Source organism: Somniosus microcephalus, chromosome 13 (genome assembly GCF_052327205.1).
Source record: "Somniosus microcephalus isolate GS21.2 chromosome 13, FLI_Smic_1.0, whole genome shotgun sequence".
Classification (NCBI taxonomy): Eukaryota; Metazoa; Chordata; class Chondrichthyes; order Squaliformes; family Somniosidae; genus Somniosus; species Somniosus microcephalus.
This window is the reverse complement of record NC_140999.1, coordinates 6291196-6308248: the sequence shown is the minus strand read 5'-3', so window position 1 is coordinate 6308248 and position 17053 is coordinate 6291196. Positions and strand designations below refer to the sequence as shown.

At 50.1% G+C, this 17053-nt stretch overlaps 1 protein-coding gene across 11 annotated transcripts in view; it reads right to left on the bottom strand.

The window, feature by feature from the left end:
• The window catches only part of gatad2ab (GATA zinc finger domain containing 2Ab), a 183502-nt gene that overhangs the window by 65776 nt on the left and 100673 nt on the right, over positions 1-17053 (bottom strand). For 10 of the 11 annotated variants that reach the window (XM_086004407.1, XM_086004408.1, XM_086004405.1 and 7 more), the window contains exon 3: positions 6221-6518. In XM_086004407.1, the coding sequence (XP_085860533.1) occupies positions 6221-6518 (298 nt within the window). Of the gene's footprint in view, positions 1-6220; positions 6519-16339; positions 16428-17053 lie in introns of those variants that run through there. The other variant, XM_086004411.1, reaches the window with a different exon arrangement.

Sequence of the window (17053 nt, the reverse complement as noted above, 5' to 3'; positions counted from 1 at the left end):
AACACTTCTACACCCAAAGGGTGGTAGAACTTTGGAACTCTCTTCCGCAAACGGCAATTGATGCTGGGTCAGTTGTCAGTTGTTCATCTGAAATCTGAGCTTGATAGATTTTTGTTAACCTAAGGTATTAAAGGAATGGGGCAAAGGTGGGTATATGGGGCTAAATGGCCTCCTCCTGTTCCTAAAGAAAGAGGAAGAGAAACATTATCCAGGGCTCCCGCTCCCACTCCGTGACCTTGCTGGGAAGTAGTGTGTGTATCTGGATGTCCTGAGGAGGGCATTTACAGCTGCAGAGGACAAGTTGCAGGTTAGCTGGAACTAGAGGGATTGATGAGTTTTACCGGTGGCTCCGGGATTTTTGTTTGATTGCCTTCGTAAAGCTGAACGGCATTCTCCATGGTTTTCCACAAATGAATCTCAGTTCTCCGCTCCCCCCCCCCACCCCCCCACAGTATTCCCGCTAAGGTGTGCGGCCGCACATGAAATTTTTTTTAGAGGGAACATTGACCCCCCCACTCCCACTTTAGAGTCATAGAGTTTTACAGCACAGAAAGAGGCCCTTCGGCCCATCGTGTCTGCGCCGCCCATCCCTCCCTATCCAGTCTAATCCCATTTTCCAGCATTTGGTCCATAGCCTTGTATGCAATGGCATTTCAAGTGCTCATCCAAATGCTTCTTGAATGTTGTGAGGGTTCCTGCCTCTACCACCCTTTCAGGCAGTGAGTTCCAGCTTCCAACCACCCTCTGGGTGAAAAAGTTCCTCCTCAAATCCCCCCTGAATCTCCTGCCCCTTACCCTGAATCTGTGCCCCCTTGTTATTGACCCCCCTACTAAGGGGAAAAGTTCCTCTTTATCTACCCTATCTATGCCCCTCATCATTTTGTACACCTCAATCAGGTCCCCCCTCAGCCTTCTTTGCTCCAAGGAAAACAACCCCAGCCTGTCCAGTCTCTCTTCATAGCTGAGGCGCTCCATCCCAGGTAACATCCTGGTGAATCTTCTCTGCACCCTCTCCAAAGCAATCACATCCTTCCTATAGTGAGGCGACCAGAACTGCACACAGTACTCCAGCTGTGGCCTCACCAGCGTTTTGTACAGCTCCATCATAACCTCCCTGCTCTTATATTCTATGCCTCGGCTAATGAAGGCAAGTATCCCATAAGCCTTTTTAACCACCTTATCTACCTGTTCCGCTGCCTTCAGGGATCTATGTACATGTACACCAAGGTCCCTCTGAACTTCCAAGGGTCCTACCACTCATTGTGTATTCCCTTGCCTTATTTGTCCGTCCAAAATGCATCACCTCGCACTTTTCCGGGTTAAATTCCATTTGCCACTTTTCCGCCCATCTGACCAACCCGTTAATATTGTCCTGTAGCCTGAGGCTTTCCTCCTCGCAATTTACCACCCCACCAATTTTCGTGTCATCCGCGAACTTACTGATCATACCCTTTACATTCTCATCCAAATCATTAATGTAGATCACAAACAGCAAGGGACCCAGCACCGATCCCTGAGGTACCCCACTGGACACAGGCTTCCAGTCACAAAAGCAACCTTCGACCATCACCCTCTGCCTCCTGCCACTCAGCCAGTTTAGGATCCAACGCGCCAAGGCCCCCTGGATCCCATGGGCTCTTACCTTCTTGACCAGTCTCCTATGCGGGACCTTGTCAAAAGCTTTACTGAAGTCCATGTAAACCACATCCACAGCATTTCCCTCATCCACACACCTAGTCACCCCCTCAAAAAATTCAATCAGATTGGTCAGACATGATTTACCCTTGACAAAGCCATGCTGATTATCCCCGATTAATCCTTGCCTCTCCAAGTGGAGACTAATTTTGTCCCTCAGAATTTTTTCCAATAATTTCCCTACCACAGATGTTAGGCTCACTGGCCTGTAATTCCCTGGTTTATCCCTGCTACCCTTCTTGAATAATGGTACTACATTAGCTGTTCTCCAGTCCTCTGGTACATCCCCTGTGGCCAGAGAGGTTCTGAAAATTTGTGTCAGAGCCCCTGCAATCTCCTCCTTTGCCTCACACAACAGCCTGGGATACATATCGTCCGGGCCTGGGGATTTATCCACTTTTTGGCCTGCTAAAACCGCTAGTACCTCCTCCCTCTCGATGCTAATATGTTCAAGTATGTCACAGTCCCCTTGCCCGACTTCTATGTCTACATCGTCTTTCTCCATAGTGAACACTGAGGCAAAAAATTCATTTAAAACCCCACCTACTTCATCTGGCTCTACACACAGCTTGCCACTTTGGCCCCTAATGGGCCCTACCCTTTCCCTGGTTATCCTCTTGCCCTTAATATACTTATAAAACATCTTAGGATTTTCCTTTATTTTGCTCGCCAGTGTTATTTCATGGCCCCTCCTCGCCCTCCTAATTTCCTTTTTAAGTATGCCCCTGCACCTCTTATACTCCTCTAGGGCTTCCACCGTCTTTTGTCTTTTGTAACTGCCAAAAGCCCCCCTTTTTTTCCTAATCCCAGGAAAGTCAAAGCTGTCCATGTCCGCACCATGGACTGAATGGACTGGACTGATGGTCTTTTCCCGTCCTTTTCATGCGTTTGTTAAGTCAGGGTCAAAGTGAGCTTGGGCCAAGAAAGAAAGCAGGCCCTCAGATCCCAGTCTACACTACTCAAACTAGCCAGCAAGACACGCACAATAGCCCAGTTACAATTCCTCCATCAACTGTTACTATTCCATTTGGGAAGTACCTAAATTTCATTCCATCACCTCCCCACAGCGATGTGGCCAGAATCAGGATCCTAGTTGTGTGTCACTCCACAGGCAGGAACCCATATCCTTCCATTCTGTGCCACTCAAGATGGGCGAGGACATCAGCAATGAAAGAATTCGTTGACTTGAGCTTATTGACCAACGGCAACCTGCTCCATCTCTCAGATATTCAATCACTTTTTTCCCCTCTTACAATTTTTTCCTCTCACTCCATCTTCTCCCGTAGGCACTGATGCACATTGGGGTGGTAGTGTCACAGGCTCTTTGATACCTCATCCAGCTGATCACCTTCGGCCCAATCATATCCTCACCCGACGGCCATACACTTACACTTCAAGCGTCACTGGATGGCGACCAGCAGCAGGAACTGCTGCTCGATCCCCCAACTGTGGTGGCCTCACTACTATCCCAGCTGACATCAGCTAGCCCTGCATAGACTGGGGAATCAGCTTCAACTGTAAGACTCAAATAAGAACATAAGAAGTAGGAGTAGGCCATTCGGCCCTTCAAACCTGCTCCGCCATTCAAGATCATGGCTAATCTTCTACCTCCACTCCATCTTCCTGCACCATCTCCATATCCCTTGATTCCCTTAGTGTCCAAAAATCTATCGCTCTCAGCCTTGAATATACTCAACGACTGAGCACCCACAGCCCTCTGGGGTAGAGAATTCCAAAGATTCACAAACCCTCGAGTGAAAAAGGTTTCTCCTCATCTCAGTCCTAAATGGCCGACCCCTTATTCTGAGATTGTGACCCCTAATTCTAGACTTCTCAGCCAGGGGAAATATCCTCCCAGCATCTACCCTGTCAAGCCCCATAAGAATTTTATAAGTTTCAATGAGATCACCTCTCATTCTTCTAAACTCTAGGGAATATAGGCTTAGCCTACTCAATCTCTCCTCATAGGACAATCTACACAAATAGTTCAATTACCCACTGAACACAACTATAACTATTCAAAACACATTTGGTCCCCTTGCATGCCATGGTCACTGACAGTCCCCTCATCCCCCACTGCAAGGGTTAGCAGGTAGCTGCTTCTGAACATTATTTGGGATCTGGCTGCATGGGAGCAGAGCGGAGACTCTCCATTAGATTTTTGCTCCCAATCAGAAAGCTCCCTAACCCTGACTTGGCTTCTCCCCACCATCTGAGGTAGTTTTCCCTCAATGCATGGATGACTGCAAGCATATCACCATACTGCAGGACATTAAGAGTGAGATCAGAAACTTGCCAAGTCACAAAGTTTGGAGTCACAGGGATGAGCCAGGACTTCAGAAACCCGAGCGATTCTGCCCAATGTGCTTGACAACTTGTAACATTCAAGGATCTGTTTTATTGGGATGTCCCAGCAATATTCAAGATAATTACAACTGATGAAGACCATAGTGCCCATCTTAATTCATCCATCCGGAAGACCCTGAAATTCCCTCCTACAGCATCCAATTGTTCTTAAACAATTCCAGCATTTTTGCCTCCACTACTCAGAGTCCATTCTGTGTTGATCAATCTTTGGATGAAAAATTTCCTGACAACAGTTTTAAATTTACCTTTTACTGGTTTGACTCCTAATCCTGCTCAAGCCACTTAATTTAATGCAATTTTCCAGATTTACTTTTTCCATTCCCCCATCTTATATACCTCTAAAGATCACCTCAGATATATCTCTCAGTTAAAAGCTCGTTTCTCCAGTTTATCCTTATAACTCCTGAACGTCTCCCTCTTGCCTCAGTGGCCAGGACTGGGCACAGTACTGCAGATGCAGTCTGACCAGAGCAACGGTTGATCACAACTTCCTCAGACATATTCTCATATACTGCACTTCTTGTGCTCAGTATCTTGTACGAGGTACGCTAGCAACTTTGCATTTCAATGCAAAAATAAATTTGGCTCAGGAACTAGAAAAAAACCATTAACTCTCAGAAGACCATCACTTTTTGATGCACATCAGCCCACCTATCCATCGTATCTCTCAATCCCCTCTCTCTCTAGAAACGTCTCTTAATGCTTCTTCAGCCCATTTGCACCGTCTGCTTCGATGGCCTTCTCGGGTAACTTATTCAACAACTCCTTTGCACTAAAAGGGTTAAACCATGAGGGTAGGTTACACAGACTGGGCTTGTATTCCCTTGAGTTTAGAAGATTAAGGGGTGATCTGATCGAGGTGTTTAAGACGATTAAAGGAGTTGATAGGGTGGAGAGAGAGAGAAACTATTTCCTCTGGTGGGGGGAGTCCAGAACAAGAGGGCAGAACCTTAAAATTGGAGCCAGGCCGTTCAGGAAGCACTTGTTCACACAAAGGGTCGTGGAACTCTGAAATTCTCTCACCCCAAAACGCTGCTGAGGCCGGGGGTCAATTGAAAATGTCAAAACTGAGACTGATAGGATTTTGTTAGGCAAGGGTATTAAGGGTTATGGAACCAAGGCGGGTAGATGGAGTTAAGATACAGATCAGCCCTGATCTAATTGAATGTTGGAATAGACTTGACCAGCTGAATGGCCTCCTCCTGGTTCTATGTTCCTTCCTATATTCTGCTTTTGTATTCATACCTTCCTCATGGTCACTAGGATTTTCACAAAAACACAATAGCTGGTTGGGTGAACGACATGCCCACTTCAACTAAAGAAAAACAGCTAGAAGCACAATTGTAGGTGTTGTTGTTCCAAACTTGCGCTGGGTCTGAAGAGCGCCTACACGATGGTAGAGCACAGCAAAGAAACAGGCCATTCGGCCCAACAGGTCCATGCTGGCATTTATGCTCCACACGAGCCTCCTCCCAACCCACTTCATCTCACCCCATCACCCTAACCTTCGAATCCTTTCTCCCTCACGTGATAAGGTTACAGGGCGTTCCTATCAGGGGTGTGGTAAAATACCTAGTGTCAGCCGTGGCTCAGTGGGCAGCACCCTCGCCTGAGTCAGAAGGTTGTGGATTTAAGTCCCACTCCAGAGACATGCGCACAAAAATTTAGGCCGACAGTGCAGCACTCCCTCAGTACTGCACCGGGAGTGCTGCAGTCAGAAGTGCCATCTTTTGGAGGCAACGTTAAACCGAGACCCCGTCTGCTCTCTCAGGTGGACGTAAAAGATCTCATGGTACTATTTCTAAGAAGAGCAGTGTAAGTTCTCCCCGGTGCCCTGGGGCCAATATTTTTCCCTCAACCAACATCACTAAAACCGATTATCTGGCCATTTATCACATTGCTGTTTGTGGGAGCTTGCTGTGTGTAAATTGGCTGCCGCGTTTCCCACATTACAACAGTGACCACACTTCAAAAGTACTTCATTGTCTGCAAAGCGCTTTGGGACGTCCTGAAGTTGTGAAAGGCGCTATAAAAATTCAATTCTTGCGTTTTTTTTATTTTTAGTGATATTATTGGCAAACCCAAGTGTTCCATTCCAGAGAAACACAGACCAGCTTTAATTTAAAAAACACGGACCAATTCTCGGCTGTGTACTTACGTCTTCGATGTACTCATGTCGACGGGTTCATCTCCGGCCTGTACTTCCACTTTGATCGTTGCTTTCACTTCACCCGGCCCCTTTAGTAACCCAGGAGTCCTACCACCACCCCAGTCAACAGGCTCTGTTTTAATTTTTATCTCTCCTTTAACTTCTTCTAGTTCACTGTCCGTATCAGTCCCCCTGGAACATTCCATTTTTGGTTTCTTCGTATCCACATCGTTGTGCAGGCCCTCCCGCTCCAATGCTCTCTTTTGGCTTCGTGTTCTGTACACATCGTCCGTCATAGCAGAAATATCTGTCGGTGGTAGGGGGGGAAAAAAAATAAAATAGTAAGCCATGAAATCTTTGGGCCGCTTCAATTTCCCCACCGAGCACTACGGAGGACTAAAACCTCATTTCTTCCCCCAAACTTTCTGTTGCAGTATTTAAGATTGGACGGCAGCCGCTCACAGGGCAACCTCGAAAACATCAGACATTTGGGGTCTGGTTAAGACAGAGTTTTAAAAAGGATATAGAGGCACTAGAGAAGGTGCAAAAAAAGAACAAGGACGATAGCACAACTGAGGGGTTATAACCAACATTCCCTTTAAGCTGCACGGCCACGCAGCACTCTGCAGGTCCCGCGCAGCTGGTGAGCTGGCTTTTAAATAGGAAAAAACCCGCATGTGTGGCATTTTGAATGGCCTGCGCAGTAGGCCAAAAATAAAATGAGAACACACAGGAGTTATAACTCATGAGGAAAGACTGAATAGGCTGGGGCTCTTTTCTCCAGAAAAGAGAAGGCTGAGGGGGCGACCCGATAGAGGTGTTTAAGATTATGAAAGAGTTTGATAGGGTAGAGGTAGAGATGATGTTTCCACTTGTAGGGGAGCCCAAAACTAGGGGTCATCAATAAGGTTGTCACTAATAAATCCAATCGGGAATTCAGGAGAAACTTCTTTACCCAGAGAGTGGTGAGAATGTGGAACTCGCTCCCACAGGGAGTGGTTGAGGTGAATAGTATCGATGCATTTAAGGGAGGCTAGATAAACACGAGGGAGAAAGGAATAGAAAGATAGGGTGAGATAGAGTAGGGTGGGAGGAGGCTCGTGTGGAACATAAACACCGGCATAGACAAGTAGGGCCGAATGACCTGTTTCTGTGCTTAAACTCTATGAATTGGCAGAAAATGGAGTGGCAGTTTCACCAGCTCATGAATTAGGGCATCTTCATCAGTGAAATCTAAAACTCCTCTGAAATGTTCCAGTTACACTGCAGGTTTGCAAGAAGATTCACTACAGCACTGCCCATTAAATCTACCTGCATTAGACGAGAGAGCAGAATGCACACCAGCATTAAGGTTAAGTTCCATATGATCGTCTTGCAGCACTATTTACAGATAGCAATAAACCAGCCTGGTAGATAACTGGGCACTTGTCTGAGGGGACCCACATGAAAAATGTGGTTTGCACTCCATATCAGTATGGGAAAAACTTCACAATGCGCTGGCCATACCTCCTTCATAACCTGAATTACCAGCTCTTATTATGGCTGTACTTTGGGAACATTGTGAGCTCTCAACACCCCGAATAATAATTCTCTCTGCACTGCAGATTATGCTGAAAAATATACAGTTTAGATCATTTCCTAGGTTACAGTAGAGTAGTGGTTAAGATATTGGACCAGGAACCCAGAAGCCCCGAGTTCCAATCCCACTACGTCAATTTGTGAATCGGACTGCACTAAATCTCATCGTTCGCGGGCTTGCAACCAGGACTGTTGTAAAAACCCAACCGGTTTATTAATATTCTTCAAGGAAGGGCACCTGCCGCTCTTGCCAAGGTTGGTCTCCACACAACTCCAGCCCCACATTGCAGGGTTGCCTCCAAGCCCTAGAAACAGGCAATAAATACCAGTGTCGTCCACATCCAGAGAACAAATGAATAAAAAAAAGACTTAAGGATACAAGATCACAGTTTACAGCTAACTGTTCGCACTCCAGCTCATCACACACAACCGGGATCTACGGCCAAGTGTGACCTTTGCATGAGAACACCGGATTTAAAAGTACAATTCTCATTTCCACTCGGATGAAAAATTAAACCTAAAACAAATGCAATATGGAAACAATTCCACACGTTTTTTTCCCCCCATCACATTCACATGAAAAATCCAGCAATGTCTATCTTCTACCGCTACATTTTTAACACACTAATCCCCAATGCTAACAGTCCGGCATAAAAACACTCAGACGATCGCACAGCATCTGCGGAGAGCAGAAGGCAAGGTTAACATTTCAGGTCGATGTTGTACATTTCTGACGAAAGATCAACGCCTCAATTGTAAAATTCTCATTCTTGTTTTCAAATCCCTCCATGGCCTTGCCCCCTTCCCTATCACTGTAACCTCCTCCAGCCCGCCCAACCCTTCAAGCTTTCTGGGCTCCTGCACAACCCTGATTTTAATCACTCCACCATTGGTGGCCGTGCCTTCAACTGCCTGGGCCCAGAGCTCTGGAATTCCCTCCCTAAACCTCTCCGCCTCTCTCTCTCCTCCTTTAAGACACCCCTTAAAACCGACCTCTTTGAGCAAGCTTTTGGTCACCTGTTCAAACATCTCATGTGGCTCGGTGTCAAATTTTGTTTGATAAAGCTCCCGTGAAGCGCCTTGGAACATTTTACTACGTTAAGGGTGCTATATAAATGCAAGTTGTTGTTGTCCGAGTAACTGGGTCAAACTCCTGGAACTCCCTCCCCAACTGCACTGTGGGAGTACCTTCACCACACCGACTGCAGCGGTTCAAGGCGGCGGCTCACCACCACCTTCTCGAGGGCAATTAGGGATGGGCAATAAATGCTGGCCTTGCCAGCGACGCCCACATCCCGTGAGTGAATTTATAAAAAACAAACAGTGGAAGGACCAGTGGAGCCACTTTGAAAAGCTGGCGGGCGGGCGAGGCCAAGGCAATCCAACGCGGCTTTTAAACTAAGACACGGGGATGGAGAAACGTGTCCACCGAGATTGATTTTGTTTCTGGGATGTGGGCGACACTAGGAAGGCAGCATTTATCGCGCATTTGATGCATCTAACTAGATCACCTTAGCTAATAACAACAGAAAATGCTGGAAGCACTCAGCAGGCCAGGCAGCATCCGTGGAGAGAGAAACAGAGTTAACGTTCCAGGTCTGGGACCCTTCATCAGAACTGAAACGTTAACTCTGTTTCTCTCTCCACAGATGCTGCCTGGCCTGCTGAGTGCTTCAAGCATTTTCTGTTGTTATTTCAGATTTCCAGCATCCACAGTATTTTGCTATTAGATCTTAGGTATTTGGAGCAAAAATATTTACACTTAATGAACAGGACAGGGGTGGGGTTGAGAACAATATACCCAGTCTCCTCGCAGGAATCATCCCAAGAAGGATCAGATCTCGGCTGATGCTTTTTTGCATTACTGAGAAATTGTCAGTCTTTCGGATGAAACGTTAAACCACCTTGCCTGTTCAAGTGGACGCAAAAGATCCCACGCGTCATTCAGAAGAGCAGGGGAGTTCTCTTTGTCCAGACCCTCGCTTAGTTGTTCACCAGCACCACTAAAGTAGACTGCTCTCCCATTTGTCTCAGTGCTGTTTGTGGGACCTTGCTGCGTGCGAATTGGCTGCTGCATTTGACGACATTTTCACAAGTAATTAATTGGCTGTGAATCACTTTGGGACATTTCTTTTCTTTACCAGCCCACTCTTAAATGGGTGTCAGCGCCCCTCCCACCAAGAAGGAACAGAGAGAAGTCCAGAGGGACAGTGGCAGCACGGATACAAAATTGGCTAATGGATAGAAAGCAGTGGTGAACGGTTGTTTTTCAGACTGGAGGGAAGTGTAGAGTGATGTTACCCAGGGGTCGATATTAGGACCACTGCTCTTTTTGATGTATACTAATGACCCGGACTTCGGTATACAAGGGCACAATTTCAAAGTTTGCAGATGATACGAAACTCGGAAATGCAGTAAACAATGAGGAGAATAGTAACAGACTTCAGGAGGACACAGACAGACTGGTGAAATGGGCGGACACATGGCAGATGAAATTTAACGCAGAGAAGCGTGAAGTGTTTCATTTTGGTAGGCAGAACGAGGAGAGGCAATATGAACTAAAGGGTACAATTTTAAGGTCTCCAAGGCGGCCTTTGAGACACACGACAACGCAAAATCATCGAGCAGAAACTGATAGCCAAGTTCCACACCCATGAGGACGGCCTGAACCGGGATCTTGGGTTCATGTCACGCTACATGTAACCCCACCTGACGTAGGGTCATCCAGACTCGAGTCGTCGTTGGCTTGTTCTCTCTACACAGATGCGGCTGGACCTGCTGTGATTTCCAGCAAAAAAAATGTTTTTTGTCTGTTTTTTTGTTTTTCATACAGACCCCAGCATCTGCAACATTTGACCCCTTGTGACCCCACCTCATTGCTCTTTGATGTAATGTTTTCCTGACTGACCTGTTTGGACACCATTTACACCTTTGATTGCTGTGATTATCTCTCTGCCGAGGTGTGATAAATGGCAGTTAGAAAGATTACCTGTAAACATCTGACATTATTCTCTGACTATATAAGCTGTGTTTTTATGCATCTCTCCACTTCACCTGACGAAGGAGCAGCGCTCCGAAAGCTTGCGATTTCAAATAAAGCTGTTGGACTATAACCTGGTGTTGTGTGATTTCTTACAATTTTAAAGGGGGTGCAGGAAGAGAGAGACTTGGGGGTGGATGTGCACAAATCTTTGAAGGTGGCAGGACAAGTTGAGAAGGCAGTTAAAAAAGCGTACAGGATCTTTGGCTTTATAAAGAGAGGCATTGAGTCGAGAAGCAAGGAAGTTATGCTAAACCGTTATAAATCACTGGTTAGGCCTCAGCTGGAGTACTGTGTCCAATTCTTGGCACCACACTTTAGGAAGAATGTCAAGGCGTTGGAGAGGGTGCAGAAGAGATTTAACAAAATGGTACCAGGGACCTCTGACTCAGGGAGTTACTGTTTTCCTCTGCTATAAAAATAAATCTTCAATTCGATGTCAAATGGGAGACAAGGTCAATTCCACTTCCATTTAAAAAAACATATTTTTAATTTATCAAATTTCTCTGATGGCTGCTTAATTTCCTCTTTATATTACTAAAGACATCCACAGATTAGTATTAATGAAGCTTCAGTGTTGCCCAGTTCCTGCTTCCCTCCCTGCCCCCCCGCCATATAACACAGTTATGGTTTGGATTGCAGCTTTTAACAAGCGTATTTTCTCCTATGTCACAGAATCACAGAAACCCCACAGTGCAGATAGAGGCCATTTCGGCCCATCGAGCCTGCACCGACACATATCCCACCCGATCCCCGTAACCCCTGCACCAACACATATCCCACCCTATCCCTGTAACCCCACGTATTTAATCCCCCTAACACTAAGGGTCAATTTATCATAGCCAATCAACCTAACCCGCACATCTTTGGACTGTGGGAGGAAACCGGAGCACCCGGAGAAAACCCACGCAAACACGGGGAGAATGTGCAAACTCCACACAGACAGTCGCCCGAGGCCAGATTCGAACCCGGGTCTCTGGCGCTGTGAGGCAACAGTGCTAACCACTATGCCACCGTGCTCCCTTTAAGCTGCACAGCGCTCTGCAGGTCCTACGCAGCCGGTGAGCCGGCTTTTAAGTAGAAAAACCACGCATGCGCGGAATTTATAATGGCTCGCGTAGCCCGAAAAAACATTAAAGGGAACACTGCGCACGACCTTTACAGATAGCAGTTCCAAATAAGACTGCCCTGTAGACAATGAAACTGCAACCGAGTCAAGAACTGTTCATGTTTTACAGCAAGGGTCATTTAAAAGTGTTATCACAAGGGCTATTTAGCTTATTGATTCCAATATACTTTTGGGGGGGGGGGGGGGGTGGGGTTGAAATTACCCTTAACAACAACAATGTGTGTCTATATAACGCCATTAATGTAGTAAAATGTCCCAAGCAGCTTCACAGGAGCATTATCAAACAAAATGTCTTAAAGGAGGAAAGAGAGGTAGAGAGGTTTAGGGAGGGAATTCCGGAGCTTGGGGCCTAGGCAGCTGAAGGCACGGCCTCCAATAGTGGGGCGATGGAAATCGGGGAATGCGCAAGTGGCCAGAATTGGAGGAGCGCAGAGATCTCGGAGGGTTGTAGGGCTGGAGGAGTTTACAGAGATAGGGAGGGGGTGAGGCCATTGAGGGGAGCAGGCTCGGGGGGGGCCGTGCGGCGGAGCAGGCTCGGGGGGGGGGGCCGTGCGGCGGAGCAGGCTCGGGGGGGGCCGTGCGGCGGAGCAGGCTCGTGGGGGGGCCGTGCGGCGGAACAGGCTCGGGGGGGGGCGCCGTGCGGCGGAGCAGGCTCGGGGGGGGCGCCGTGCGGCGGAGCAGGCTCGGGGGGGGCGCCGTGCGGCGGAGCAGGCTCGGGGGGGGCGCCGTGCGGCGGAGCAGGCTCGGGGGGGGGGCGCCGTGCGGCGGAGCAGGCTCGGGGGGGGCGCCGTGCGGCGGAGCAGGCTCGGGGGGGGGGCGCCGTGCGGCGGAGCAGGCTCGGGGGGGGGCGCCGTGCGGCGGAGCAGGCTCGGGGGGGGGCGCCGTGCGGCGGAGCAGGCTCGGGGGGGGCGCCGTGCGGCGGAGCAGGCTCGGGGGGGGGCGCCGTGCGGCGGAGCAGGCTCGGGGGGGGGCGCCGTGCGGCGGAGCAGGCTCGGGGGGGGGCCGTGCGGCGGAGCAGGCTCGGGGGGGGCCGTGCGGCGGAGCAGGCTCGGGGGGGGGCCGTGCGGCGGAGCAGGCTCGGGGGGGGCCGTGCGGCGGAGCAGGCTCGGGGGGGGGCCGTGCGGCGGAGCAGGCTCGGGGGGGGGCCGTGCGGCGGAGCAGGCTCGGGGGGGGGGCCGTGCGGCGGAGCAGGCTCGGGGGGGGGGGCCGTGCGGCGGAGCAGGCTCGGGGGGGTCCGTGCGGCGGAGCAGGCTCGGGGGGGGCCGTGCGGCGGAGCAGGCTCGGGGGGGGGGCCGTGCGGCGGAGCAGGCTCGGGGGGGGGGCCGTGCGGCGGAGCAGGCTCGGGGGGGGCCGTGCGGCGGAGCAGGCTCGGGGGGGGCCGTGCGGCGGAGCAGGCTCGGGGGGGGCCGTGCGGCGGAGCAGGCTCGGGGGGGGCCGTGCGGCGGAGCAGGCTCGGGGGGGGCCGTGCGGCGGAGCAGGCTCGGGGGGGGCCGTGCGGCGGAGCAGGCTCGGGGGGGGGGCCGTGCGGCGGAGCAGGCTCGGGGGGGGGCCGTGCGGCGGAGCAGGCTCGAGGGGCCGTGCGGCGGAGCAGGCTCGAGGGGCCGTGCGGCGGAGCAGGCTCGAGGGGCCGTGCGGCGGAGCAGGCTCGAGGGGCCGTGCGGCGGAGCAGGCTCGAGGGGCTGTGTGGCCGACTCCTGCTCCTATTTCTTATGTTCTTATGCTGGAAATCTGAAATATAAACAGAAAATGCTGGAAACACTCAGCAGGCCAGGCAGTATCTATGCAGAGTGAAACAGAGTTAACATTTCAGGTCGTTGACCTTTCGTCCATCTCTCTCCACAGATGCCCAGCACTTTCTGTTTATATATCTATTCTTGTACTGTTGGCTGACTCTCGGTTCAAGTGGACACAGCACGAAAGGTTCGCCCAGTAACAATGCGGCAAAGATCAGACACATTTTCCCAATCTTTGCACAAGTCAATCATTCCCTTGCCTCCTCCCACTATGTAATATCGTTACAGTCTGATTAGTTTTGCCAGTAGAAGTTTACCGGTGACCAATGTTTCTGCTAAGCTGCGCCCGTGCTCAGCCACGCAGGCCGTTCACCAGCTTTGACACTAAGCACCCCGCACGTGCAGAAATTTAAAGGGGCCGCGCATTAAAAGAAACAGGTTGTGCAGAACAAAGCGCAGCTTAAAGGGAACATTGCTGGTGACTGCTCCAACAATTAAATTAATTCAAGCATTTAAACAAATCAGCACACTTCTGCGATTTTGTAAGTCAGTACAATACTTTTTGATAGAAACTCAGTATTTAGCGCAGCCGTACGCACCAGAAGACCATCCCAGGCTCGATTCGCCGCCGGTCTGTCCCGAGTTAGCTGACCTCGGCCAGGTGGCAATAGGTGTGTTCCAACTGGTCGCTACGCATGTGGGGTGGGGCGAGGGCAAGGATCTGCTGTGGCCCAGCTGATGCTCGCTGTGTTGGCCCACGCGCAAGGAACAGCCGCCAGGGTAGAGGAGTGTGGCTGCTATCCATGAACACGCGCCAGCAAGCATCAGTGCCGTCAGGAGAGGAGAGGGGTCAGGAAACTGGACAGGAAAATAAAATCCAGCCAAAAGGATATCGAAGCACAGGAGAAGGCGCAAAAAAGATTTACTAGAATGATACCAGAACTGAAGTTATCAGGAAAGGCTAAAGAGGCGGGGGCTCTTTTCTCTAGAAAAGAAATGACTGAGGGGGTGACCTGGTAGAGGTCTTTAAGATTATGAAAGAGTTTGATAGGGTAGATGTGGAGAAGATGTTTCCACTTGTGGGGGAGACCAGAACTAGGGGTCATAAATATAAGACAGTCACTAATAAATCCAATAGGGAATTCAGGAGAAACCTCTTTCCCCAGAGCGTGGCGAGAATGTGGAACTCGCTACATGGAATGGTTGAGACATTTAAGGGGAAGCTAGATAAGCACGAGGGAGAAAGGAATGGAAGGATATGTTGATGGGGTGAGATGAAGTAGGGCGGGAGGAGGCTTTTGTGGAGCATAAACACCGGCACGGACCAGTCGGGCCGAATGGCCTGTGTCTGTGCTGTAAATTGTAGGTAAAAAAAGGAATTGAACGACAAACACTTTTCTCTCCCAGCCATTCGTCTTCCAGCAGGATCATTTCAAGATCAGCAACACTATCCCGATCTTTCTGTTAATCACTCACAGCCCCTCACCATGGAGCACAGCTTCAGTTCCCATTGGTGCTGCTGTTGAATTAGAAGTTTATTTGTGAGAGTTCTGACCACTAGCAACGCCAAAATAAAAGAAATCGCACGGCAGCCTTTAAAGCAAAACTTCACCCTCTGGCTTCTGGCACAAGCTAAATAATCCAACAACATCCTTGGACTTTATCTTTTAAACGGCTAGTACCACAAGAGTGGGATATGGATTCATCCTGGAAATCTCAATATACGTTCTGGGCAGGAAGCTGGGGAGGGTTAGGGAATAAGGAGGATAGAGAAGAGACGTAGAGCTGAAGAACAGAGCATCATTGGGGGGGGGGGGGGGCATTAAAGACCCTGCCTAGCCAGCCCCCAGGTCGAGGGGCAGGTCTTATGAGGGGAAAATAAAAACCAGAGGGGGTAAGTGTACAAAAATTATTAATCTTTGCAACAGAAAATTTAAGTAAATACATAGTTAATCGGTGAAACGGTTAATGTTGGCGTCCTTTCAGGCTGCAGAAACAATTCATTGCGATCCCCCAATCTTGCACCAACAATATTTCGGATGGAATTCACGTGTCAGTTGGGGCAAGGGCAGGGATGTTACAGGCGGGTGCGTCACTCCCTCCGGGCTAGGCGGGGGCTAAGGAAAGGCTCCCCACTCCTGGCCGCTGGAACGTGCGCAGGCAGCCGAAAGGCGAGGACAAGGACCGGTTGCAGCTGGTAGCTAAGTTCCCGTTAAGCTGCGCTGTCTGGAGCTCCCACACAAGCCGCTTGCCGGCTTTACAATAGGGCAAACCGCGCATGCGCGGGAATTTGAATGGGCCACGCACCCAAAAAAAAATTGAAGGGAACGCTGGTTTACCGACACTCAGCACCCGGACTCTCAACAAGAGCGGTCGGTCACTTGGCTGAGGCACTGGAGATGTACTCGAGCACAGATCGGCACTTCAAGTCAGTCGGGGATGGGGGGTAAGGAGGGAAGAGAGGGTAAAAGGGTTGGGGGAGGAAGATATTCTGTACAACACGCTTACTGTCCAGGTCACTACAATGTTGAAACCAGGATTAAAATACATTTGGGAACTGAATTTTGTAACTTAAGACCACTTTCATCGATAAGATTTAAGTTTGCTGACTTGAAAACTTCTCAACAGTTTTTAAACAAATTTCTCACCAGCTTCAATTGGCCAAAATGTGCCCAACACTGTTAACCCTTTACCGAAGCACCTGGCGAGCTGTGGTTTCTGAGGCGGGTTCAGGGAGCGTCACTGTCCGATTACCTGCACACAGCTGATAAATGGCTGAGTCACATTTGATCCCATGACATCACTTGGTCTCCACACATGACCCTTCCCACAATTCCAGGCGACGCACAAAGCACTTTCCAGAGAACCAGCTTGAACCGGCTCCAGACGGCAGCCGAGTGCTGTTAACCCCTCGCACCCCGCACACAGACAGCGCGCGCACACACAGGCAGTGCGCTCACAGGCAGCACACAGCGCGTACACACACACACACACACACACACACACACAGCGCGCACACACACACAGCGCGCACACACACACAGCGCGCACACACACACAGCGCGCACACACACACAGCGCGCACACACACACAGCGCGCACACACACACAGCGCGCACACACACAGCGCGCACACACACAGCGCGCACACACACAGCGCGCACACACACAGCGCGCACACACACAGCGCGCACACACACAGCGCGCACACACACAGCGCGCACACACACAGCGCGCACACACACAGCGCGCACACACACAGCGCGCACACACACAGCGCGCACACACACACAGCGCACACACACACAGCGCACACACACACAGCGCACACACACAACGCCTGTCTGGTGGCAGGCTGACTG